We start from the raw sequence: 22,006 nt of genomic DNA, 5'->3' as shown, positions 1-22,006 counted from the left end.
AGTTACTGTAATGCACACAGTGACCTCTTAAAATCGTGTTTGTCTTCAAGTTCTTGTTCATAAGTGTTTCTAAAGTTTATGAAAAGTACTATGAACTTTACCTCAGCAGTGTATGGAGCATCTGAAAATGAGATCAGAGGACAATAAATGAACTTCAGTAGCTTTGAAGGAAGTGCCACAACATGGATATGAAATGGTTGCTAATGTTTGTTCCAAGATATCAAGCTTAAAGTTATAACATAACAGGGTTTCAGCTACACTGGCACTCATTTATCAGATAGTGATGTTGAATCAATAAAAGGTTACTAAATGTATCTTTCACCAGTTTTGTCTTTTTCTCTTGGCAAACAATTTAAAGGGATAGTTCACTTTAAAATTAAAATTCTGTCATCATTTACTCACCCTCAAGTTGTTTCAAACCTGTATTCATTTATTTCTTCTGCTGAACACAAAGAAAGATATTTTGAAGAATGTCAGTAACCAAACAGTAGTCTGTACCCATTGACTTCCATAGTAGGAAAAAAATAATAATATGGAAGTCAATGGGTACAGACTACTGTTTGGTTACTGACATTCTTCAAAATATCTTTCTTTGTGTTCAGCAGAAGAAATAAATTAATACAGGTTTGAAACAACTTGAGGGTGAGTAAATGATGACAGAATTTTAATTTTAAAGTGAACTATCCCTTTAACTTATATAGCTATAGCCTAGTTTGTGAAAACATATATATATATTTTTTTTATATCACTATTTAAAAAAAAGATTCCCCCTTTGTTTAGAAATGAGTTTTAAAAAATTAAAACCACTTGGAACAATTTAACGAATCATTTATATTGTGAACCACTGCAACTGATTTATTAAAAGATTCGACTCAAAAGAAGATGAGGAATCCTGACGTCGGCACGTACCAGTCGACCAATCAGAGATTTGTTGGAGAGCGCCGGTGCGACGCGAATGGGCGTTCTAGTCGTTCCGCGTCGCAGTGGGGTTTCTGCGGCATTCTGCCGCTGGGGATGGAATTCACTCAACAACGCCACGGTAAGGTTGCTTACATGCTTTGAGCTCTGCTTTTAAGTTGGACAGTTAAACTCTGGAACAAACAAACGCTCGAGGTCTTCTCTGTCTTCACCAACCCCAAACTCATGAAGGGAACGCCACACAGACCGCCAATACAGTTAGTGTGACTTCTTATTTACGTTTAGATACTAGGCTATAGTGTTAAATCTTTTTCCCAATCTTGAGAATAAACTTACATTTTAGTTCCCTGTCTTCATTCCACTCAATACAACTCGGTTATTAGGCTATTTAGACACCATTATTTATTGTGTGTACAAAAAGTCATTGAACATTTCGTGATGTTTCCACTGTATTGGGTTAAGTTGTCACAATCAATCCGCCGTTTATTTACAGTAATAAAAAATATTACAATATGAATTGCTATCTTAAAAATGTCATCTTCCACAACATGTTGTATTCAAAAAGTATGTATAGTTAATTGATTGAACTTTTTTTCAATTATGAAGCAAATTAATAAAACAAGAAATTTAAAGGTTGGGATTCAAAAGGAATATTTTAAACAATTGTTTTGGCCAATGGTAATTTATGAATTTGTATTAGATTGCAACATATAAAACACAAGTGACATGCCCCAAACTGATAATTATGTATTATTAGGCTAATTATATAAAAAAAATGACTGGAATTTTAGTTTGAGTGACAGAATACGCAAAAAGTGTCCTTATTGACAGTTTTTAGTCATCGTGACCACCATTCATGAGTATTGCTTAGGAAAACCACGATTTGTGACTTAAAACCTTGCATAAAACAACTGTGAGAACTAGCCCAGCTGCCAGTTGCTTAAACATAGCCGCAACTTAAGACTGTGTCTAAGTACTAGCCATTAGGGCTTAATTATCAGTCTTACTTTTCAGATTCAAATTAGACCAATTTACCTTTTTATGTAACTGACCTAAATAAAATTATGACCCATCTTGAATAGAAAAAAAAAATAGATGTCTAACTTGTAAGACCAGTGATGAGGCACCTGTTCTGGAAGCAGTTGGTGCGTAACTGTGTAGTGGTTACACAGCTGTTGTGTGGCTGGTCACAAAACAGGATCAATAAAATATATCTTTAATATACCTCAAGACAAATCTCTTGACTGAGAATATCAAATCTGCTACACCTCATTTAGATGTTACAGAAGCTCCAACTTGTTATTGTGATCAGTGGCTCTCATGTTGCCCTCTGCATATCTTCCTCCATTTGTAATTTGTCATGGGGTTGAGGAGTGATCGAGAGCCCCTCCTCTCTTCTTACCTCGCCTGTCAATCATCTCTGCTCTCATGGAGAACTGGAGGACACTAGCAGATCACAGGCAGGATTGTTCTCTTTGATGTGGCCCTCAGCTCCTCTAGATATCATTGAGGCTCCGTCTCTGGCTACGAGAAAGCTTCCATTAGTCTGTCAGTGAAAGCTCAGTCGTACCCGGGGATCAGATTCTGCTGTCAGCTGCCATGTATCAGTGCAATCGAGAGTCAGACTGTCATTAAGAGTGTGTTGAGGAGCCCACAAGATAGAGATGAGCTGGTCACGTCCTGCCATTCAAACCTTGGTGTGCTGTACGCCTCACTAAACCCAAAGACTGAAGGGTTCTCCCTCACCCATTTAAACTTTGTAAAAACTCTGTCAGCTGTTTTTAATACATTTTGGTGTTACTTTGTGTAGACTGGAAAAAGCAGTAATATAGTTTCCTTATGTCTTGAATAACTTGAACGTTTTAATATTATTTATATACTCTTATAGTATTTATTAATATTTTGAATTGGCTTTTATTTTTATATTATTTATTTCTCATTAAAAAATATTTTTCCCTTTTTTATACAAGGTTGCACTACACCCCAATCTTTTATGTGTTATGTGATTTTTTGTTTGTTTCTTTTTTTCTGCATGCTAGTCACGTCGATCTCATGACTTAGGCAAAAGTTTTTTAAGTATTTATACCAGGAAGAAATTTGCCGAACAACGTAATTCATTCCTTTTAATGAGGCCTAGGATATTTCTTCAGGACTGTTGTATCATCCACCCAGCAAAAAAATATTATAATTATAATAAAATACAAAAAAAATAAATAATAATTGAAAAAAATTGCTTGATGTCAATTATAATTTAAAGTGATTCAGTACAACATCGTGCAAAAGTTCATTTATTTCAGTAATTCAACTTAAAAGATAAAACCAATATATTATATAGACTCATTACATGCAAAGTGAGATATTTCAAGCCTTTATTTGTTATAATTTTGATGATTATGGCTTACAGTTTATGAAAAGCCCAAATTCAAAATTAGAATATTGTGAAAAGGTTTTCTATAAGCCATAATCATAAAAATTATAACAAATAAAGGCTTGAAATATTTCACTTTGCATGTAATGAGTCTATATAATATATAAGTTGAATTACTGAAATAAATGAACTTTTGCACGATATTCAAATTTTTCTTCTTGCAACAAAAATACAATGTGATCATTGTCTCTAATTGTTGGTCAATACTTAGCTTAGGAAGATCTGCATAAAACTGTTTAGATCAAAGCACATGACTCGGCTGTTTTGGTCCTGATTCAAACCTTTGCAATTACTGTGGAATTTCAAGAGTGGCCATAACACACCAATTACGTTTTTATCACTTGCTCAGAGAGTAGAGCCTTGTTTGCTTGCCCTCTTTGATTCCGAAGGACCGTTGTTTCTGTGGACAGATGAAGGGAGACAGATGGCACGAGGGCTTGATGGTTTTGGAGGTTGCAGCTGCTGTTGACTGACCTAAACAGCATTGTGCTCGGATGGCGAAACTTCTTGTGTTCTTTTCATGTTTGCACAGCATTTCAACTTCCAAATCCTTCATGTTTATCATCAGGAGGAATATTTATCCCTTTTTGCTTTGGATGCTCATGTTTTTCCTCATTTCTGAGCAGGTTTGTTCCTTTATGAATGACGTGGGGAGATCTTTTTGCTTAATAGGTGTTTGTATGTACTTTAAACACAGGGTTGTTTTACTCGCTGAAGTGCTGCTTACGATAGCTAAGAGTTCAGCTATTTTACTGCACTCTATCATTAGAGTGAGCCATGAGTATCAGCTCTTTACAGATGACTTGAGAGGGAGCTCAGAGCTCACATGTGGGTCTTCATCAAACCACAATGTACATGCCTATCTTGACTGGTATCACATGACTCTAGTTATGTCATGTTCAACTCAAGGAATGAAAGATGCCGTTTCAGTTCATGGCAAGGTTCTGACTTGTATTTTTTGTCCCAGTTTTTAAAAACTACCTCGACAGGCTCTGCCTCACTGTGGGCATGTTTAGACCAATGCATTCAGGTTTAAAGAGGCATTCTGTTGTTGTAGTTGCTATTTTGCAGAATGATTAGATCCGGAAGATACCAAAAAGTAGAAATGTGAAGTCGTGTCTCCCTCTAGAATGACTGGGGATGGTCAAGCGTGGAGATAAGCCTGACCTGAGGCCCTGTGTGCCAGAACTATCACAATGTCACCAAGTAAAATGACAGGGGAGGGTCACCTGTCCTTGCCCTCAAGGTCATGGAAACAATAGAGGTCCCCAGGGTCAGCGATAAGAGACACATATTCTTTTATCTCCAAAAGTGAGAGGAAGCATTACTAGAGTATCTAGAATCCACTCTTTATATAGTTGAAGAATAGTTCCTCCCTTACATCTTGGAGTCTTGGTGGTTCACGTCATAATGAAAAGGATCAGGTTTCCTCAGGAAAATCATGCCTATTCAAATTTAGAGGGCAATGTTTTTTGAGCCAGATATATTTTGAATGCAACTTTCAAGAAATAAAATTACTTGTATATTGTGTACATTACAACGTTCTGGCTGCAATTCCCATTTTCAAATGTGTGAATTTGGTCTATCCATTGTATCTATTATTTGGGGTCTGTAAGATTGTTTAAATTAATTTATTTAGCAAGGATGCATTAAATTGATCAAAAGTAACAGTAAAGACATTTTTAATGAGCACAAATTGTCATTTATAACAGGATCTGGCTAAGCAAACAGCCACAATCTGCAGGGCAGCCCACATTATGCAGCTGTATTTATTTCCACCTTTTTCTCATTCTCTTTAGGTAAACTGCGCATGACCTCTGCAGTATTATGGCACAGGCTGCATTTCATCTCAATGCTTTCTTCAATAAGAGCACTGTAATCCCCATCAGATCCTGAGAATGCAGGGAGACTCTCTCACACAGAATAAATGTCCAGGCATCTCTATTCAGTTACCTTGGCCACAGTCCCAGGTGAGACAGCTAAAGGGTCTATTTAATCTTAACTTGAAGAGAGCACTTTGGAAAAGAACCCAATCTCTCATCATCTCAGGAGATTAGATCCGCACACCCACGAATCAGATGCGTCGAAAGCAGTGGCCAGAGTAATAGGCACTTAGGTCTGAGCTTCTGATCCCAGTGTGTCTTTAGATGAAGCACTCTGACCAGTTAATTAAACATGAATAGAAATGTTCTGGAAGAGTGATGAGAAGCTTTTGACAAAATGAAATGATTCAGACCCATGAATTACTCATTTACATCCAATTAATAGTTCTTCTGTTGAATTTAACTTCTCAGATTATAAATACGTCAAAATGTTTGAAGATAGAGTTGTTGTGTAGGTTTATGATAGCAAATGCAAAAGGAAGTACATTCATTAATTTCTTAGTGATTGCATTCAAGGAAAGTGAAGTGTTATCTGTTTCTTTGCTAATATTCTGGTTGCCAAAAATGGCCAACTATTCATTCATAATAACACATGTACCTGCAACATTTTTTTAAGAGATAGAGACTAAGAACATGCATGTTACATCCTTGTGCGAGCAAGTTTGGTTTACTGTCTATTTTGTGAGTTTAAAAAGTACTATTGTGTGGAGGCTTGGCCCACTGCTTTCTGAAACTGATACTGTGTGTATCAGTTTGTGTTGTGATGTGAATAAATAAGGGACCCATCACATTGTGCAGCACATAGACTCATCTACTTTTGTTCACTCTAGGAGTTTAGGCTACATGGGCTGTCAGTAGATGCTGTCTTCTGTATGGTCAACTTGAGTTGTGACAATTTCAGCAGCTTAATTGTTCTTGAATGTCTTTGGCATTACTTCTGCTCCTGTTTCCCCTTTTGTTTAATCATTAATAGATCGTGAACTGCACTATTTTATTATACTATATTTCCTGGGGTGTGCTTATTATGTTATAAAAAATGATCATAATCTAGAAATAAAAGGCATTTTTCCTACCCCTGACTTCAGTGTAAACGCCCACTGCTGTGATTGGCTAATATTAGTGTGGAACTCTCTCGAAAACTTTTAGCACATGTTTATGGCAAGCCGTTTTAGCTTAAATTGTACCCAGCGTTACTCGTCGTAATTGCACTTTTACTAGTAAGAATTCAATTCGAGAGCTCTACAATTCAATTCTTACTAGTAGTAGCAATTATAATTAGAGAGCTCTCTGATTCAATTATTACTCACAATAATGAATAGAGAGCTCTCTAATTAAATTATTACTAATAAGAGAATTACAATTACAGAGCTCTCTAATTCAATTCTTACTATAGTAACAATTCCAATTAGAGAGCTCTACAACTGAATTTGTAGTCATATGTCTCCATATGATAAACAGAAGCTTTAACATACTTGCCTGATGCACAAGAACCAATGAGGTTTGTTTTCATGCATCAAGCAAGCATGCTGATCATAATTTATGTGCTCAATATATGTGCATTCATATACTTCCTTAAAGGATTCCGGTATTTAACACCTTGAGTCTATATTGTAGTTTGTTTTGGATGAACAAGATTGGTGGACAACATTTTTTTGACAATGGTTCCTCTCTCGAGTTTTTGACTATAATAGAATTGGCCATGGACCCATTTAACATTGGAGTCAATGGGCATGTCCGAACATGTCATTAAAACAGCCAATAATGTTCGTTTACAAAACTGTTAAACTCACCGAGTGGTTAGTGGTGTTCGTTGATGATTATAAACAATATATCGTCGCAATATATGATTCCAATCCGTTTATTTTGCTATAGTGGAACTATTTTTTCAGACACTTCACAACCGTGTAACTTCCGCTCAATATTTGAATCTAAAGCGTTAGCACACTCCTGACCACTTGATGGCGATAACCGATGTTTATGTCTCGCGGGACACTCACGGTCACAGTGGAGTTCAACTTCATATTACAAGTAACAATTAATGAAGGTTTTGTTTGTTTATTTCGCTTACTCTCCCGGAGCACAGTTGCTCTGCTCGCTAGCCTTATGAGAAACGGAAGCGAGCAAAAAGACTACATCGACCAAATGTAAACAGCCCCCTTTCCGTTTCCGGTAGCGCATTTATATTAACGAGCACTCAGTCCTTCAACAGAATTCAATGGGATTTTACAAAATGACGAATAAAACACGACAGAAACTGTATTTCGCAACACTTTTTGTTTCTGGAACATCAACTAACATCACTAATCACTCGGTGAGTTGCACAGTTTTGAAAACTAATGTTAAAGGTTGTTTTAATGACATGTTCGGACATGCCCATTGACTCCAATGTTAAATGGGTCCATGGCCAATTCTATTATAGTCAAAAACTCGAGAGAGGAACCATTGTCAAAAAAATGTTGTCCACCACTCTTGTTCATCCAAAACAAACTACAATATAGACTCAAGGTGTTAAATACTGGAATTATCCTTTAATGTTCTGCTGTAAAAAAGATAACTGCAAGATATTTATAAAATTATTGCTGATTTTTTTTTTTTAAAGCTGTTATTTTTAGGGTCCATCAATATTCTGAAAGCCAAGCCCAAATATTAGAGAATGCAATTTGGACTGGCTTTAAAACAGCTCTTCTTTTTCAAGGTTAATCATGAGCAAAAAATAAAGACGTCATCAACTTTAATAATGTTCTTGGCTCCAGAACCCCAAATCATTTGCAGAACATCACAGCACTCCAATCATGATACGAATGCTGGATTTTTCTCGTCGAGTTAGATATCAGTTCAGAGTCATATGCTTCACCTTCTGTTAGCGATACCTGAGCCCACGTTTCTCCCTAGGCCCCATTCAGCCCTCGCTGTGGCCTCAGAGGCAAATGGACAAACTCATCTCCATTTCCCAGCCCAGTGAAGCACACAAAGGAAGCCCTTGTTGCGGGGCTCTGATCTCTCTGAACCTGCAGGCCAGAGAACAGGAAGGCTTCTGAGACTCTGCAGGAGGACGAGGGGAGCGAAAGAGCGTATGTGCTGTAATCAGTTGGCCAATTAAACAGACCCTGGTCTCTCACCCCCATGTAATGAGAGAGGCTGACACTCAAGGGTTCCTTTCTCAACATATGAACCCTGGAAAGGAATACTTCTGCTTCGGTACGCATGCACAGATAAGCTATGCTTGTTAAGCTACCATAAAATTGATTTGAAAGCGAGGATTAAAAAAGTATGCTAAATTTTGAAGAAGATGGCACTTCTAAAATCTTGAACAATGGTCTAAAAGCTTTTGGGACAGAAGACCAATTTACTACTCAGTTCATGATGGACTTTTGAATATAAGCTTTTAGAAAGACCCTCCTTCGGTAATTTGAACTAGTTGGGTTGACAAATGAAGGACTAGGTCTTCTAGAATTATTTGAGACTCCTTGTGCACGTTCTTGGAATTTCTTAAAGGCTTTCTAAGCTGCTTTTAGGTGTTACGTACCAAAACGTAATCAATACATGGGACAGGGCCCACAAAGAAATCACAAGTGAAATATAAGACATGTAATTTTACCAGGGTGGCTGTTGAGCCCTTAAAATGTCTGTGGAAGGAGACGTTCAGGTTCCCTCTCTACCCTTTTCTCGGTTCAGTGCAGATGCCAAACGGTGTGGCTCACTCCAGTGATCATTTACAGAAAAGGTGTTTTCTGCGTTGCCGTTCCAATGTGCACTAACATTAAAAAGTTTGGGGTCAGTAAGATTATTAATATTATTTTTTAAGAATTTACATTTATTCAGCAAGGACACATTGAATTAAGTTAAAATTCATGTGACATTAAAGACTTTCACATTGTTACAACATTTTTCTATTTCAAATAAATGACATAGAACTTTCTATTCATCAAAGAATCTTGAAAAAAAATATTCAGCTTACGCAAACATATTAAGCAGCACAACTGTTTTCAACTGATTTCGGAAGGATCATGTGACACTGAAGACTAGAGTATATAATGATGCTGAAAATTCAGCTTTGCCATCAAAGGAATACATTACATTTTAAAATGTATTAAAATAAAAAATGGCTGTTTAAAATTTTTATAATATTTCACAATTTCGTTCAATATTTTTCTCTGTATTTTTGATCAGTGAGCATTTCAAAAACATTAAACGTTTAAATCTTGTGGACCCCAAGCCATGAAATGGTAGTTTATAAACTGTCAGATACCATAAGCTTTTAATTTGTTTATAAAAATATATATACTTTCATTTTATGGTAATTTGCCACCTTTTACAAATGTATGCAATTTATTAATTACAATATTTTTGGAGGCAAAAAATAATGGATTGTAAATTTTTCGTTTTGTGAACTCATTAATTGTTTTACTGTTTATATTTAGCTGGAAAGCCAAGGTTGTTTAATGGCAAATTAGTGACTAAAATATATTTTTCCCCTAGGCAAGTATCAGTAAATGTTCAATGACTTTTTGTTGTCAGTATATTAAGGTATGAGCCTAAACAGAATTTGACTTTAAAATGTAAAAATATGTAAACTAAAATCTACTTCCCTACTGTTCTCAGTTCAGCTGAAATGCCATGACACAAGTGAAAATGATCCACTGCAAGCTGCTTTTTTTATCCTAACTCACCGTGACCCTCGTCTTCACATTCACATAAATACACACCTCAGGGATTTTCCACACAAATCTTACTTAGGCACGACTAGACCTGATCGGGTAACAGAAAGGCATTATACTGAATTTATTACTGTACGTCACCTCCGTTATCCACATGACATAGCCTGAAGGATATAATGGAATCTTTATATGGCAGTTTTAATGAACAATTGCCAGTCTGATGTTTATCTGTGAATGGAAAAGATTATGTAAGTCAGTAATAGATTTACAGAATGAAAATATTTAAGCTTTTTATAGCCTACATCCTTTCCTGATAACTCATTCGATAAGTAAACAAGAATTTAACATTATCTGCTCGGTTTCTTCCTCAGTGCTAATTATTTTGGAAGACCCATTATTTGTTTTGTTGAATTGTAGTTGTGAGAGGTTTATTGTTACTTAAGAATATTTTTAAAGATTAAAACAATTCACACAATACAATATACAGTAAGTAACCTTCAAATATGAATGAAATCCCCATGAAGCACATATAGTTTGCCTGTAATTCCATAAGAGTATAATAGCCCCTCTTTCAGTTGTATATTGTCCTCAGGGCTTTTGTGTTTTACAACCTACATGTCTGTGTGCTGACTTGGTCAGCATTGATAAATGAGCCGGAAAGACACCCATCTCAAATGAGCAATAAAAGGAGTCGCACAAAGCCCCCCTGACTTTATATCCTTGACCTGGTGTGTTTATGGCGGCCTGTCTTCCTGTGAAGGTGGACTCACATACCTAACCAGTCAGTGACAAATGTAAGACAAAGGAGATATAACTGTGGTGAGATTGAGTAGGAAAATTCCTGGACTCTTTCAGTTCAGCGAGGAAATGAAGATGCTTGTTCAGTAAGCAGTTTTGTCCCTTTTTTATCAGCTGTTTCTTAAGGACGAAAGTGGTTTAGGAGAGGAAGTTTTTTTACTCTTTTAAGGATCTCAACAGGAAATCTCAGGTAACATTTGAATGTTTGTATTGTTGAATCACTGTTGCTATGCTGTGGTGATTCATGTCTTGGTAAATACGCACACACTTGACTGTGGCGCACTTGAAATGCTGACAGTGTTACAGTGATGTGCAACATGGAGGTCTGATATGTATTGCTTTGATGTCACTTTCTACCCATATGCCAACAGAAATTTGATTCCTCAAATCTTTCATTTGATGAAAGTGTCTTGGAATCAGGGCGTTTAGGTCTTTAGAGCTTATGTTTCGAATTCATGCTAAGCTTTCAGTGCTGACATATTTCAAGAGACATGACATGTGGGTTTAAGTGTTTTTTCACTTGAATGGTCAGGATCTGGGTCGTACCTATGCAGGTGCTTCCAAGTCAACTGTGGGAATGTTTTCTTCTGGTTCTCTTCATGTTCAGACAAATTGTTTTTAAATTGCTAGACTTAGGATCACATACACGAGAAGGTTGTTGAGGAGCATTAAATCACGCCATTCGTTAAACAAAAAGCTACTAAATGATTTCTGAGATGGTACATCTGAAGATTGGCGTTGCAGATTAGATTTCATCTTGACATGAAGTGTACTTTTGGCCTCTTTTTTTTCCTCCCCAGAGCACATTTCTTCACATTCCTCTTTTTCTCAACTGTAACCTCAAAGCAGCAAAAATAGAGCACTGTATAACATAATGAAATGGATCCACTGGCCCTCAGGCCATCAGAAAAGGCCTCCGGCTTTTGAGAAGGGCGGGACCATCACCTATAGTCACGTCATGTGTTCATTTTTCTGTGTCAAAAGATGATCTGGCGGTTTCAAAACAAAGTAGTAAATCTATCAACAATGTCTTCCAGTAGAAGTGCTGACAGAGCAATATACTATTCCTGGACATAGGCCTATCTTGTTTTAGTATTAATGTTAGTGAAGATCATGCAATAATTCAAATTCAAAGATTTAAGCTCCTTTGATTATAAACTCAAGTCTGACTTTAACCTGACCTAACGTGCAAAGGATCAAATCTAAATGAATCATATGACTGTAAGCGAGTCTTAAGTGCTATGGAGTCTGTTTCTCTGAAAAGCCTTGAGCACAGCCTCTGAAAATGATTAGTTTTACTATTATCGGGCATGTTTACACCCGGTAGCCTATTAAGCATTTTCGTCAATCCGATCACAATTGGCTACATGACGCTACATGTGTAAACGGGGTCTAAAATGTTTTAAGCTTGTCCACTTTTGACCACTTCCAGAGTCGAAAACGCATTGACCGGATTGCTTTCATAGTGTAAATGCTCATGTGGTCGAATGTGTTTGAACAGCCACAAATGCGGCACAAAACAAATGTGTACTCTCCGCCTACTGACCTAACGCATGAACATTATGGGAAGCATGTTAGCCAGACTTGTAGTTCGGTTCTCTTGGTCATTTTGGTCCTGACCAAAAAAGATGATGATACATTTAGTCCTAGTTCATTTAGCGTTCACACTGTCATTTTTAACACCGAACGTAAAATAAAAACACTCATGAAAATGTGTCTTCCTCGTCTATTTGTGATCCGATCGACCAAAACGCATCTTAATTCAGGTGTTAACAGGGCTTTGTCTCATTCAGTATATTAAAATATATTCAAAGCAAATTATTTAGCTACTTTATAAATATTATTACATTTCTGGCTCATGAAAAATAGTGAATTGACTAGTTCTAAGACTAAGTGAACAAAGACCCTGAAGTCTGGACAATTTGTCCCTGATTCGTTCCTTTCAAATCCTGTTGAGCCTCTTTGTTTCAAAATCGTTACTGTGGAAGACAGTTTCCCTGGAGGCGAGACAGTGAACAGTTTGCGTTCTCCACCTAAATGTGTTTTAAAGAGCTTTTCATTTTTTTTGACACACATGATGATAAAAGAATGCCATGACAAAAAGCGCAAAACCTTCACTGAAAGACATAAAAACTTTTCATTTCCAAAAGGCAGTTGTGAAATATTAACCCTCTACCGCATGGTGTTGCCATATGGCAACGTACTCTTTCTGTTCATTTCCTTGCCACTGTCTCTTTAAGAAAACATTCTCGTGTTTTTTGTTGGAATGAGAAGACCTTAGTTTAGCCAATGATGTGCTTTGGTTAAGTCACATGACATGCAGGTTTTTTTTCTGGCGCGATTTATGACAGACTGCGTCTCTTGTCGGTAGTTTCTGAAAGCAAATTTAAACGTCATTCAGAAACAAGGACCAGCCCATATCACAAACACACAAAAAACGGAAACTTCACCTCAGGTAAGTTATGATGACATATTCACCACTCAAAAAAGTTTTTATGAAATTAGTTTTTGGTAAATCGATCAAATGTCTTTGTTGCCAAGCGGCAACACTGTGCGATAGTGGAATGACATTATTGCAATAGTTTAGCTAGCCAGAAAGGTCAGCTGCAATCTGTTAAGCTGTAACAATAACAATATTAATGCCAGTGATATAATGTTTATTAGTCATATGTTAAGGACTGCCTAGGCATTTGTATTATGGAAAAAAATAATCTAATTTACATGGCATTTTTACTTTTGATTAGATACAGTATGAATACAGATATATCAGATATACAGATATATGTGTGTGTGAGATGGGTAGGTTTAGGGCTAGGGTTAGTGTAAGAGGAGAGAATATACACTTTGTACAGTATAAAAACAATTACGAGTCCCCACAAAGATAGTGAACCAGACATGTGTGTGTGTGCGTGTGTAGGTTTTTTACTTGTGCAGAAAGTGACAAAGAGACAGAGTTATGGGTCAGGTCAAAGAATAGGTCCAGAAATCAAATCATCCGTAGATTTCTACATGTTTTTCACATAACATTAATGCATGTTTGCTTATGTTTCATTAGATCAAGAAGAGGTTAGAGCTGCCCAGTGCCCACCATTCCAAAAGAAGCCGTTCCGGGATGGAATGTTGAATTTCCATGAACTGCAATGTTTTTATGTCAATGTTTTTATGTCAATGTTGTATGATACATGATGAACATTATTATATTTGTTACTAACTGTATACATTTGCAATTGAATAATATTAATAAAAAAAATATGAAATTCAAAGAATATAAAGCATTATTCAGTTAAAAAGAATGGAATAAATAGAATCAGTTGGAAGGATCATTTGTTGGAAAGTATGTATAAGGTGTTGTTTATAAGTACTGTGTTAAAGCTTATTATAGCACAAATTGAATCAACACAAACAACAAAAATATTAACTATAAGTAAATTTACACTTATTCTAAGTCATTTCCACTATTGTATGTTGTTGCCATATGGCAACATATCATAAAGTACCTTAGAATAATATTTTTTCCAAAAAAAAAATCTACTGCACTTCAAGTTAAACCATTCTAAGAAAAGAAAAAGAGTCAAATATTTTTTTTTATAGGTCTAGCATAATGCGTGCGGTAGAGGGTTAAGGAATGTGTTTGAGATCATCACAAGTGTTTTATTTGGATATTCAAAGGACGATCCACCATTAATTGGAGGATTTTTTAAAAGCTTTGGTTAGTCTGGGAACATTCCTGTAATTCTAACCCTGTCAGCACATCAGGCTTATATAAAGCTCAAAGGATGCACTAAAACACACCGTGGTGTGATATTTACACAAGACTTGAAGATTTCACAGCTGTATATTTACTGTGACAGCCGTGAGGGACAGCTAGAACTCAAGATATCAAATGAGCAATACTGTATCATATTTCATTCATATTCCACGTGCAGCTATTTTATGGGGACTGGCAGACAGCCATGATATATTTTACAAAGAAAAGTGTATCTGAATTTACTGGTCATATTTTCTTTTTATTCAGCATATTGCACGAGAGAATCAGTGGTGACCCATGAAGCCTCCCATATCTTGAGGTACTGTGGTATAGATGTGATTTGTTCACTCTCAGCTGTCTTTTCCTCATTTCTCTGGCCGCTTCAATGCAGCTCTTCATAGAGGAATACCACATACTACTAACTTTCGGTGCTGCTATCAGTTAGGTCAGATTGTAGATTCACTTATGTTGCAAACATAATTAGATTGGGGATGCATTACATACTAAATATTTTTTGCAACTTAAAACTGCATATATTTCAATCAATGTTACAGTAGTTAAATCCCCCTTGATGTTTAAAAATGTTAAAGAAAAAAAGAGAGCAATATAATTGGTGATCACTGCTCATTCCCACGTATTAGCAGTCCTGGATTAAATGCAACCATTTATCTTCCCCACCTAACCCTGTGCATGACACTATGTGTGGTTTAAACATGGTGATGCTTGTATTGGTTCCGAAATAAACAGCTTTATTCATGATATGATAAATGACTGCCTGTCTAAGTAGGTGGTGTATAATACAAGTACATAATACAAATTAATCAAAAGTGACATTAAAAACATTTATTATGTTACAAAAGATTTCTCTTGTAAATAAAAGCTTCTTTTTTAAATAAAAGTTTCTACATTCATTAAACAATCCTGGGAAAAAGCATCACAATTTTCACAAAAACATAATGTTCTTGGGCACCAAATCAGCATGTTAGAATGATTTCTGAAGAATCATGTTTTCTGAAAATTCAGCTTTACCATCACAGGAATAAATTAGGCCTACTTTTTAAAATATATTAAAATAAAAAAGGACATTTAATATTTCAGAATATTACTGTTTTACTGGATTTTTCATCAAATAAATGCAGCTTTTGGTAAGCATAAGGAACCCCCCTCCAAGACCATAAAGCTCCTAATATCTTTAGTGATATTAGTATTGATCTCTGCGGTTTAAGCAAAAAGCAATGTACTCATTCACTCATGTAGTGTATTGAGGAAAGTACAGTTAATCTAACTGTCGTGTCGTGTTTTTTGTTGAGGCTCTTGGTCTTCCAGAGGTTATGAGGATCGGGTGTGTGCTGAGTGCGTTTGTGTGAATGCTAATGACATGGGCTAGACTGGCTTGACACTACACTGTTGACTTCACACAATGGCTACAGGCCCCGCCCCCACAATGCACCTGCTGTCCAATCAGAAGCGGGGGTTGTCAGGAGGTTAGGGTCGGTGGTCTCTTTTCTGTTGTTGTGTGTGAGAGAGCTGAAATGGAAAATGACTTCTAAGCTTTCTCTTTCCTTTTCCTTTTTCAAGACAGCAGTCTCCACACTGACTCAGGGAATCTGCCTGCCTGCCATGTAACGTTGTGTATAAGCTTTACACTTTACAGACAAAAGGTAAGCCTTTGTTTCTTGTGTTTTAAATTTCATGTTTTGTGTGACTTAAGTGTATTTTGCTTGCATTATATTTGTATTGGATACGTATTTTATTAAGTCCTGGCTTTTTTTATAGTGTTTTTTTTTGTGTGTGCAAATCTGGTCTAATTAACAAGTGAGTTTTAAGTTAGCAGCAGTCACAGTAAATTATAAATATTAATCAGCAGTTAGTCTCTCACAAATGTTTTTTAGAAGAAGTTACTGTTAAAAGTTGAAGCAATCAACAGGCCTTGAACCAGTCAGACAGCACTGTACTCATTTACATCACGTTCACTTCAAGACTTTTACTTTCAAAGAATGAGTTTAAACATCAAAGTAGACAACAGTTTTGATCTAAAACACCAGCATGTTTCAGAATGCAATCTTTGCCTATAATGAGTGTGTGTTTGTGTGGATTTATATTCGGCATAAATATGCCAACATAAAGATGCATGCAAATGACCATTTTACGCTCTTCACTCTTAATGAACTGCTTTTAAGTCCCTACATGTCCGCTGGCTGGTCTATGACCTAAGAGCACGTACGTCAGGAGCTGAAAGGCTTCAGACCGCGGGTCCCATTGTGTGTTTTAACCTCTGGGTCAGGATAGCTGATTGCTGTTGTGCTGTCAGTCATTATATATGTGTGATCTCTCTTTACTCTGCTAGAGAACCTCAGGAGTAGATTGTCACTGCCACAAGATTAATGACACTCGTCTGTTTGCTTTAAAACCATATGCTGTCTAGAGATGAAATAGAGCCTGTGGATTTCTGTGTACTAAGATGTGTGATTGCGGAGAACTTAAGTTGTGTTAAATAAGAAATTTCAATTTCATTTCACAGACTTAAATGCGAGTTTGAGCTGTCTGAAAGAAACTTGCCCTGACATTAAAATATGTCATATTGTTTTGTCTCAAGATGCACACCATTCGTTTTTGTTAAAGGTACATTTAGAAAACCTACTTAAATGTGCTAATTTTACTAAAGCCTAATACTGGTTTAATCTAAGCCCTGTCTGTGATACCAGGCCTTCAAATTCCAGATTGTAATTCTATTTAAAGAACTTGTTAACCGCATGTTTCACAGATTAAGTGTCATGTTAATTCAGACTGGAAATAAGTTACTTGTGAAAACACTAGTCGCAGAGTGAAATTGTCAATGCTACGTAACTAAACACTGATGGAAACAAGCACTAGAGCATGTTAATGTCTTCAGAGAATGTGTTCAGCCTTAATGATTAACCTCTGAGGTCAATGTGTCTTACTGCTTCTTAAAATGCCAGGGGCAGGTGCAAGACATTTCAAAAATGTGGGCGACATTAGACTTTAGTCTCTAGTCATCAGTTATAAGGCATTATGCTGGATTTTGGATTGTAAAAAAAAAAAAAAATGTAGGTACTTGCAACTGAAGTACCAGAGGGCTTTATGCAAATGGATATATTAGTGACTCTGGTGCATTCAGTAAACTGAATAATGCATGAAATAAATGCAGTTTGGCTGATTAGAATTCATAGGTTGTAGTTCTCCAGAATATGAGCCTTTGCTATAATTAATAGACTAATGTGTTAAAACATCCATCACCTACAATTCTGTCCTGTTGGTCTGGCATTTGTGCTTTGTCATTATTCTGTTAAAATAAATTATGATTAATATGAATGAATAGGTAGGTTATCTTAGCTGTAGGCATCAATCAACAACAAAAAGTTGAACAAAACAAGATAATTGTAGATGATCAATCTACATGCATAATCTGCATAAAAAGTTCAGGGTTCCTATTATGCTCATCATATTCCAGTCAACATTCATTGGCCTCTTACCATGGAGATATGGTTTCTGTTTATCATGCTTAAGCTCTAGATAGAAGCTAATGTGTATTTGCCCAATCCATGCTAATAGTTATGATATTGAGGTGCTTAACAAAATATAAATGAGGACAATTACGGGAAGTCAAATGTTCAGAGACTTTACCTTTATCTTTTACCGTTTATTTTAGGTGTCACTATCAGTGTTTTAAACATGGCAGCAGATCTGGCTTTAGTCACTGTTCTTGTTCATCTTCTTGTTGATTTGGTGGCAAGTGACAACATTGACTTCTACAATCTCATGCCTGCTGTAGAAGGTGAGTGTGTCTGTTCAAAAGTTTGGGATGAGTAAGATTTATTTTAAAGAAATTACCACTTTTATTTATTAAGGACATATTAAATATATCAAGTGACAGTAAAAACATGTATAATATTTTGCTTTTCTTTTGAAAAAAGTATCACAGTTTCCACAAAAATATTAAGCAGCACAACTGTTTTTAACATTGATAATACTAAGAGATGTTTCTTATGCGGCAAATCAGCATATTATAATGATTTCTGAAGGATCGTGTGACACTAAAGACTGCAGTAATGATGCTGAACATTTAGCTTTGCCATCACAAGAATAAATGACATATTAAAATAGAAAACTGTTATCTTAAAACAGTTATCTATTGTGAATAATATATGTATTTTTGATCAAATAAATGCAGCCTTGGTGAGCATAAGAGACTTCTTTCAAAAACATTTTAAAAAAATCTTACCGACCCCAAACATTAACCAGTGACCTGTTAAACAATAATGTAATCATGTTTGTTGACATTAATGTTATCATATGATGATGCATTACCATAACTGACATTATAGCAATAACATGTTCATGTCTGTACAGCCACCCCGTATCCCAAGAGTTTCAAGTGCTTCACCTGTGAACAGGCCTCAGACAACTACAGCTGTAACCGCTGGGCAGAAGATGTGTGGTGCCCTCAGAGTGAGCTTACAGAACACAAGCCCACCGCTCTCAGACCTTGTCTCTTGATAAAGATTAAGGCATTATCCTTTTAAATTCCTGATATCCTGTTCCTTAATTTATAGATACCCAGTTCTGTATGACAATACATCACTTCTACCATCATGGGAAGACAAAGTTTGTTACCAAAAGATGTGCAGTTCATGAAGAATGCCAGTTAGCCGGCTGTAGACATCACAAAAATACACACCATGTGAGTATCCACATACACTCTTCATTGTACTGAATACATGGCAACATGGTACATGCATACAGTAATCTCTTGTACAAAAAGTGTATTCACTTATAAAATGTGATTCTTCTGTGTTGCAGGAGTGTGTATCTTGCTGTGAAGGGATGGTTTGTAACGTAGAGTTGCCGACCAATCACAGTAATGCAGTGTTTTCTCCGAGACAAACCCACAGCTCAGCAGCACCCACTTTCAGGAACTGGGATACTGTGATCCTGCTGATCCCGGCTCTCACTGGACTGGTACCGTTGTGATCCGCAGTCATGAGAACTTGTTTGGTGATGAACAACACTACAAGTGAATGAGGCCGAGGAGACGTCATCCACACTGGAATATTAATACAGTTAGATGGATGTTTTCATCAAGGTCACAGTAATATCATGCTGGAGAAAGCTATCTGTTGGCATTCCCATCCATCTCAGTGTCAGGATGTTGCAGGACTCCCTGGAAGAACATGATTTGAAATCTGCCGTCTTTGCTCGTGTGCTCACGGATGTTTTCATGATAGATCTGTGACTCATCAGCCTGGAGTGGGACCACAAGAAGAAGATGAGCACTAGTGACTATTTGGAGTCCACTTGTATGCTTTTAGACTCCCTTCAGAAACAGTTGAACATTGATAAATCTATTATAATATAATTCAATATTTGTGACATATATGTTGCTCGTAAACATTTTATTCCGTCAGAAAACACAAATACATTTGAATGTCCATCAGTGGATGCATTTTGCAGCCATATGTTGTAGATACAGCATCAACCAGTAGGGGTTAACTAACTGGAAACCAGCAAAACCTAACTCTTTAATGGATTCAGTGAGAAGACAGCCAGTTGTGTCCGGAAGATCTGTCAATGGAGTACTAGTACGGCTTGTGACGACTGCTACTAATGATGTGCTAAATCGGACCGAGAAACCGACGGCTATGGCAGAGTAGCATTTAGCAGCTAAAGCAGTGGATTTCACTTATGCTGCCTCACTGGATTTGTATTGAGCAAATTGAGGCTCACACTGAGCATTGGATGTCTCTATGTGGGATGGTCCTGTGGCTCTGTTCCCAGATTCTGTCACACAGGCCAAGCACAGCAATAAAAGGACGCTGGATGTGTTGTTCTAGTTTTCGAAACAATACGAATGTCTCTAAAAGAGATTTTGCTGCATAAATATGTCAAAGCTTTGAGAACATGCACCTGCATCACATACAGTAAAAGCACTAATTAATTATGTTTTGGGTTATTCGGATTTGACTATTGCAAACTATGTCATCATTTTTCTTAGCTTTTTTGTCCCAAAAACCTTAAAGAAATAAAAATGTGAACTTATTTAACTAATGTCCATGCACCAATATTCCATGTTCAGTTATTATGCTACTGACTATTCCCTTACACTTTTCTCAATGCATGTTATTGATCTTATTGTGAATGATTCATCCATGCATGTTTCAATTTTTATTTATTTTTCATGACTCAATCTTCCAGTGAAATGTCAGGGTTCTCTCTGGTGACATATGCCGTAATTCTCCAATCATACTCCACTTAAACCTTTTCTTACGGTCGACTGCATGCTCACATTCAGATCTGCCACCATTCAATCAACAACCATTACATAGAGCCAAGTCCTGCTGTACATTTCTTTTTTCGATAATCTATTTCACTGTCACAATATGGAGGATAAATCTGTTGTGACTTCTGTTTATTTCATTTGGACTAAAAACGAGTCTATTGGACTATTTGTTTATATTAAGAAATTAATACAAACTAGAGCTGGAGACTTTTTTTGTTTCTGTAAAACCTTACCGTGAGACCTTGTTGCTTTCCATGAGGGTCAGTTATGATAAATAGTCTTGTTTACTTTCATTGGATTGATTGAGTGTGTAAACGGCTCCTCATTTCTTTAATCTATAACATACCGCTGTGCTTTTTGTATGAGAGCAGCAGGGCTACTTTTTTTTAAATTCCTTCAACGGTGATCTGAGAACAGTTCTGTCTTTTCACATGAGACGGCCCAGGTTTCAATTCAGAGGAGCAAGCTGAACCTCGAACAGTACAAAAGAGCAACCCCCACCCCCCCCACCCCCCCCCCCCCCCCCACCCCCCAAGAGCCCTGAGAACAATAAAAACATTCCCAAGAGGATCTCAGTGTGGGACACAAAGCCGTGGACCATTAATATCATTGCTGTCCGGAATAATGAGGGGTTTTCATTCTCCAAACCAAACATGACATATGGCTCTTCCTCTAAAATGGTGTGCAGAGGAAATGAGATTTGGTTTCTGTGTAGCTGCTTCACTGACTTATGAAGTTAAAGTGTGTGTGTGTGTGTGTGTGTGTGTTCCTGCTCTGCTGACTGTCTCGCCGTGTGTGCTGTTTGCTCTGGCTGCTGGCTGTCTTTGTTCTGGTTTTATTAGGCGTAGAGTTGGAGTCTGTCACTTTCAGGCTTTGAAGAGTCGTTGATCTCCCATTGAGAAAAACAGTATCGGTGCTGCTGCTCTCATCTGCACCGCCTGTGTCTTTAGTATTCAGAACTCAATCTATGAAAACAAGGCGGCGCAGAGCTCACGGCTCTTATCCATCCAGATGCATTACTGTGAGCACGTTAGCCAACCGAAAGACTTCATGATTAAGTCAAAATATAGTAGCATATATTATGCAAAGGTTATTTAAAAACCTTTCAAAATCAAGCATGCAAATTAAGATGTAATTGTTAAAATGTAAAACCCTTTTTTTTTTTTTTGATTTATTGAGTAAAATATATTTTAAGTGATTAAAAAGTATTTAAAATGTTATAATGCAATATGTTTAGGTCATTGGGCCAATAAGCAAGATTGTAATACTTTGATT

General features: G+C 36.7%; 1 protein-coding gene across 9 annotated transcripts; it reads left to right on the top strand.

The window, feature by feature from the left end:
• The first annotated feature begins 884 nt into the window (after positions 1–884).
• lypd6b (LY6/PLAUR domain containing 6B) lies at positions 885–21,024 on the top strand. Of its 9 annotated transcripts, XM_079618544.1 has the most exons (8): positions 901–1,039; positions 5,146–5,316; positions 14,701–14,752; positions 16,012–16,094; positions 18,104–18,229; positions 18,805–18,903; positions 19,008–19,135; positions 19,255–20,498. In XM_079618544.1, exons 5-8 carry the CDS (start codon positions 18,127–18,129, stop codon positions 19,423–19,425), a joined length of 501 nt encoding a protein of 166 aa, XP_079474670.1. In that variant the 5' UTR covers positions 901–1,039; positions 5,146–5,316; positions 14,701–14,752; positions 16,012–16,094; positions 18,104–18,126; the 3' UTR covers positions 19,426–20,498. The 9 variants fall into 9 exon arrangements, with proteins under 9 accessions (XP_079474668.1, XP_079474670.1, XP_079474666.1 ...); XM_079618540.1 differs by lacking the exon at positions 14,701–14,752; XM_079618548.1 differs by lacking the exon at positions 5,146–5,316 and having other exon boundaries at positions 904–1,039; positions 16,016–16,094; positions 19,255–20,508.
• The last annotated feature ends 982 nt before the right edge of the window (positions 21,025–22,006 follow it).

The sequence above is a fragment of the Phoxinus phoxinus genome, assembly GCF_949152265.1.
Source record: "Phoxinus phoxinus genome assembly, chromosome: 7".
In the NCBI taxonomy this organism is placed as follows: domain Eukaryota; kingdom Metazoa; phylum Chordata; class Actinopteri; order Cypriniformes; family Leuciscidae; genus Phoxinus; species Phoxinus phoxinus.
The sequence above is the reverse complement of the archived record's forward strand: the minus strand, read 5'-3'. Positions and strand labels throughout refer to the sequence as shown.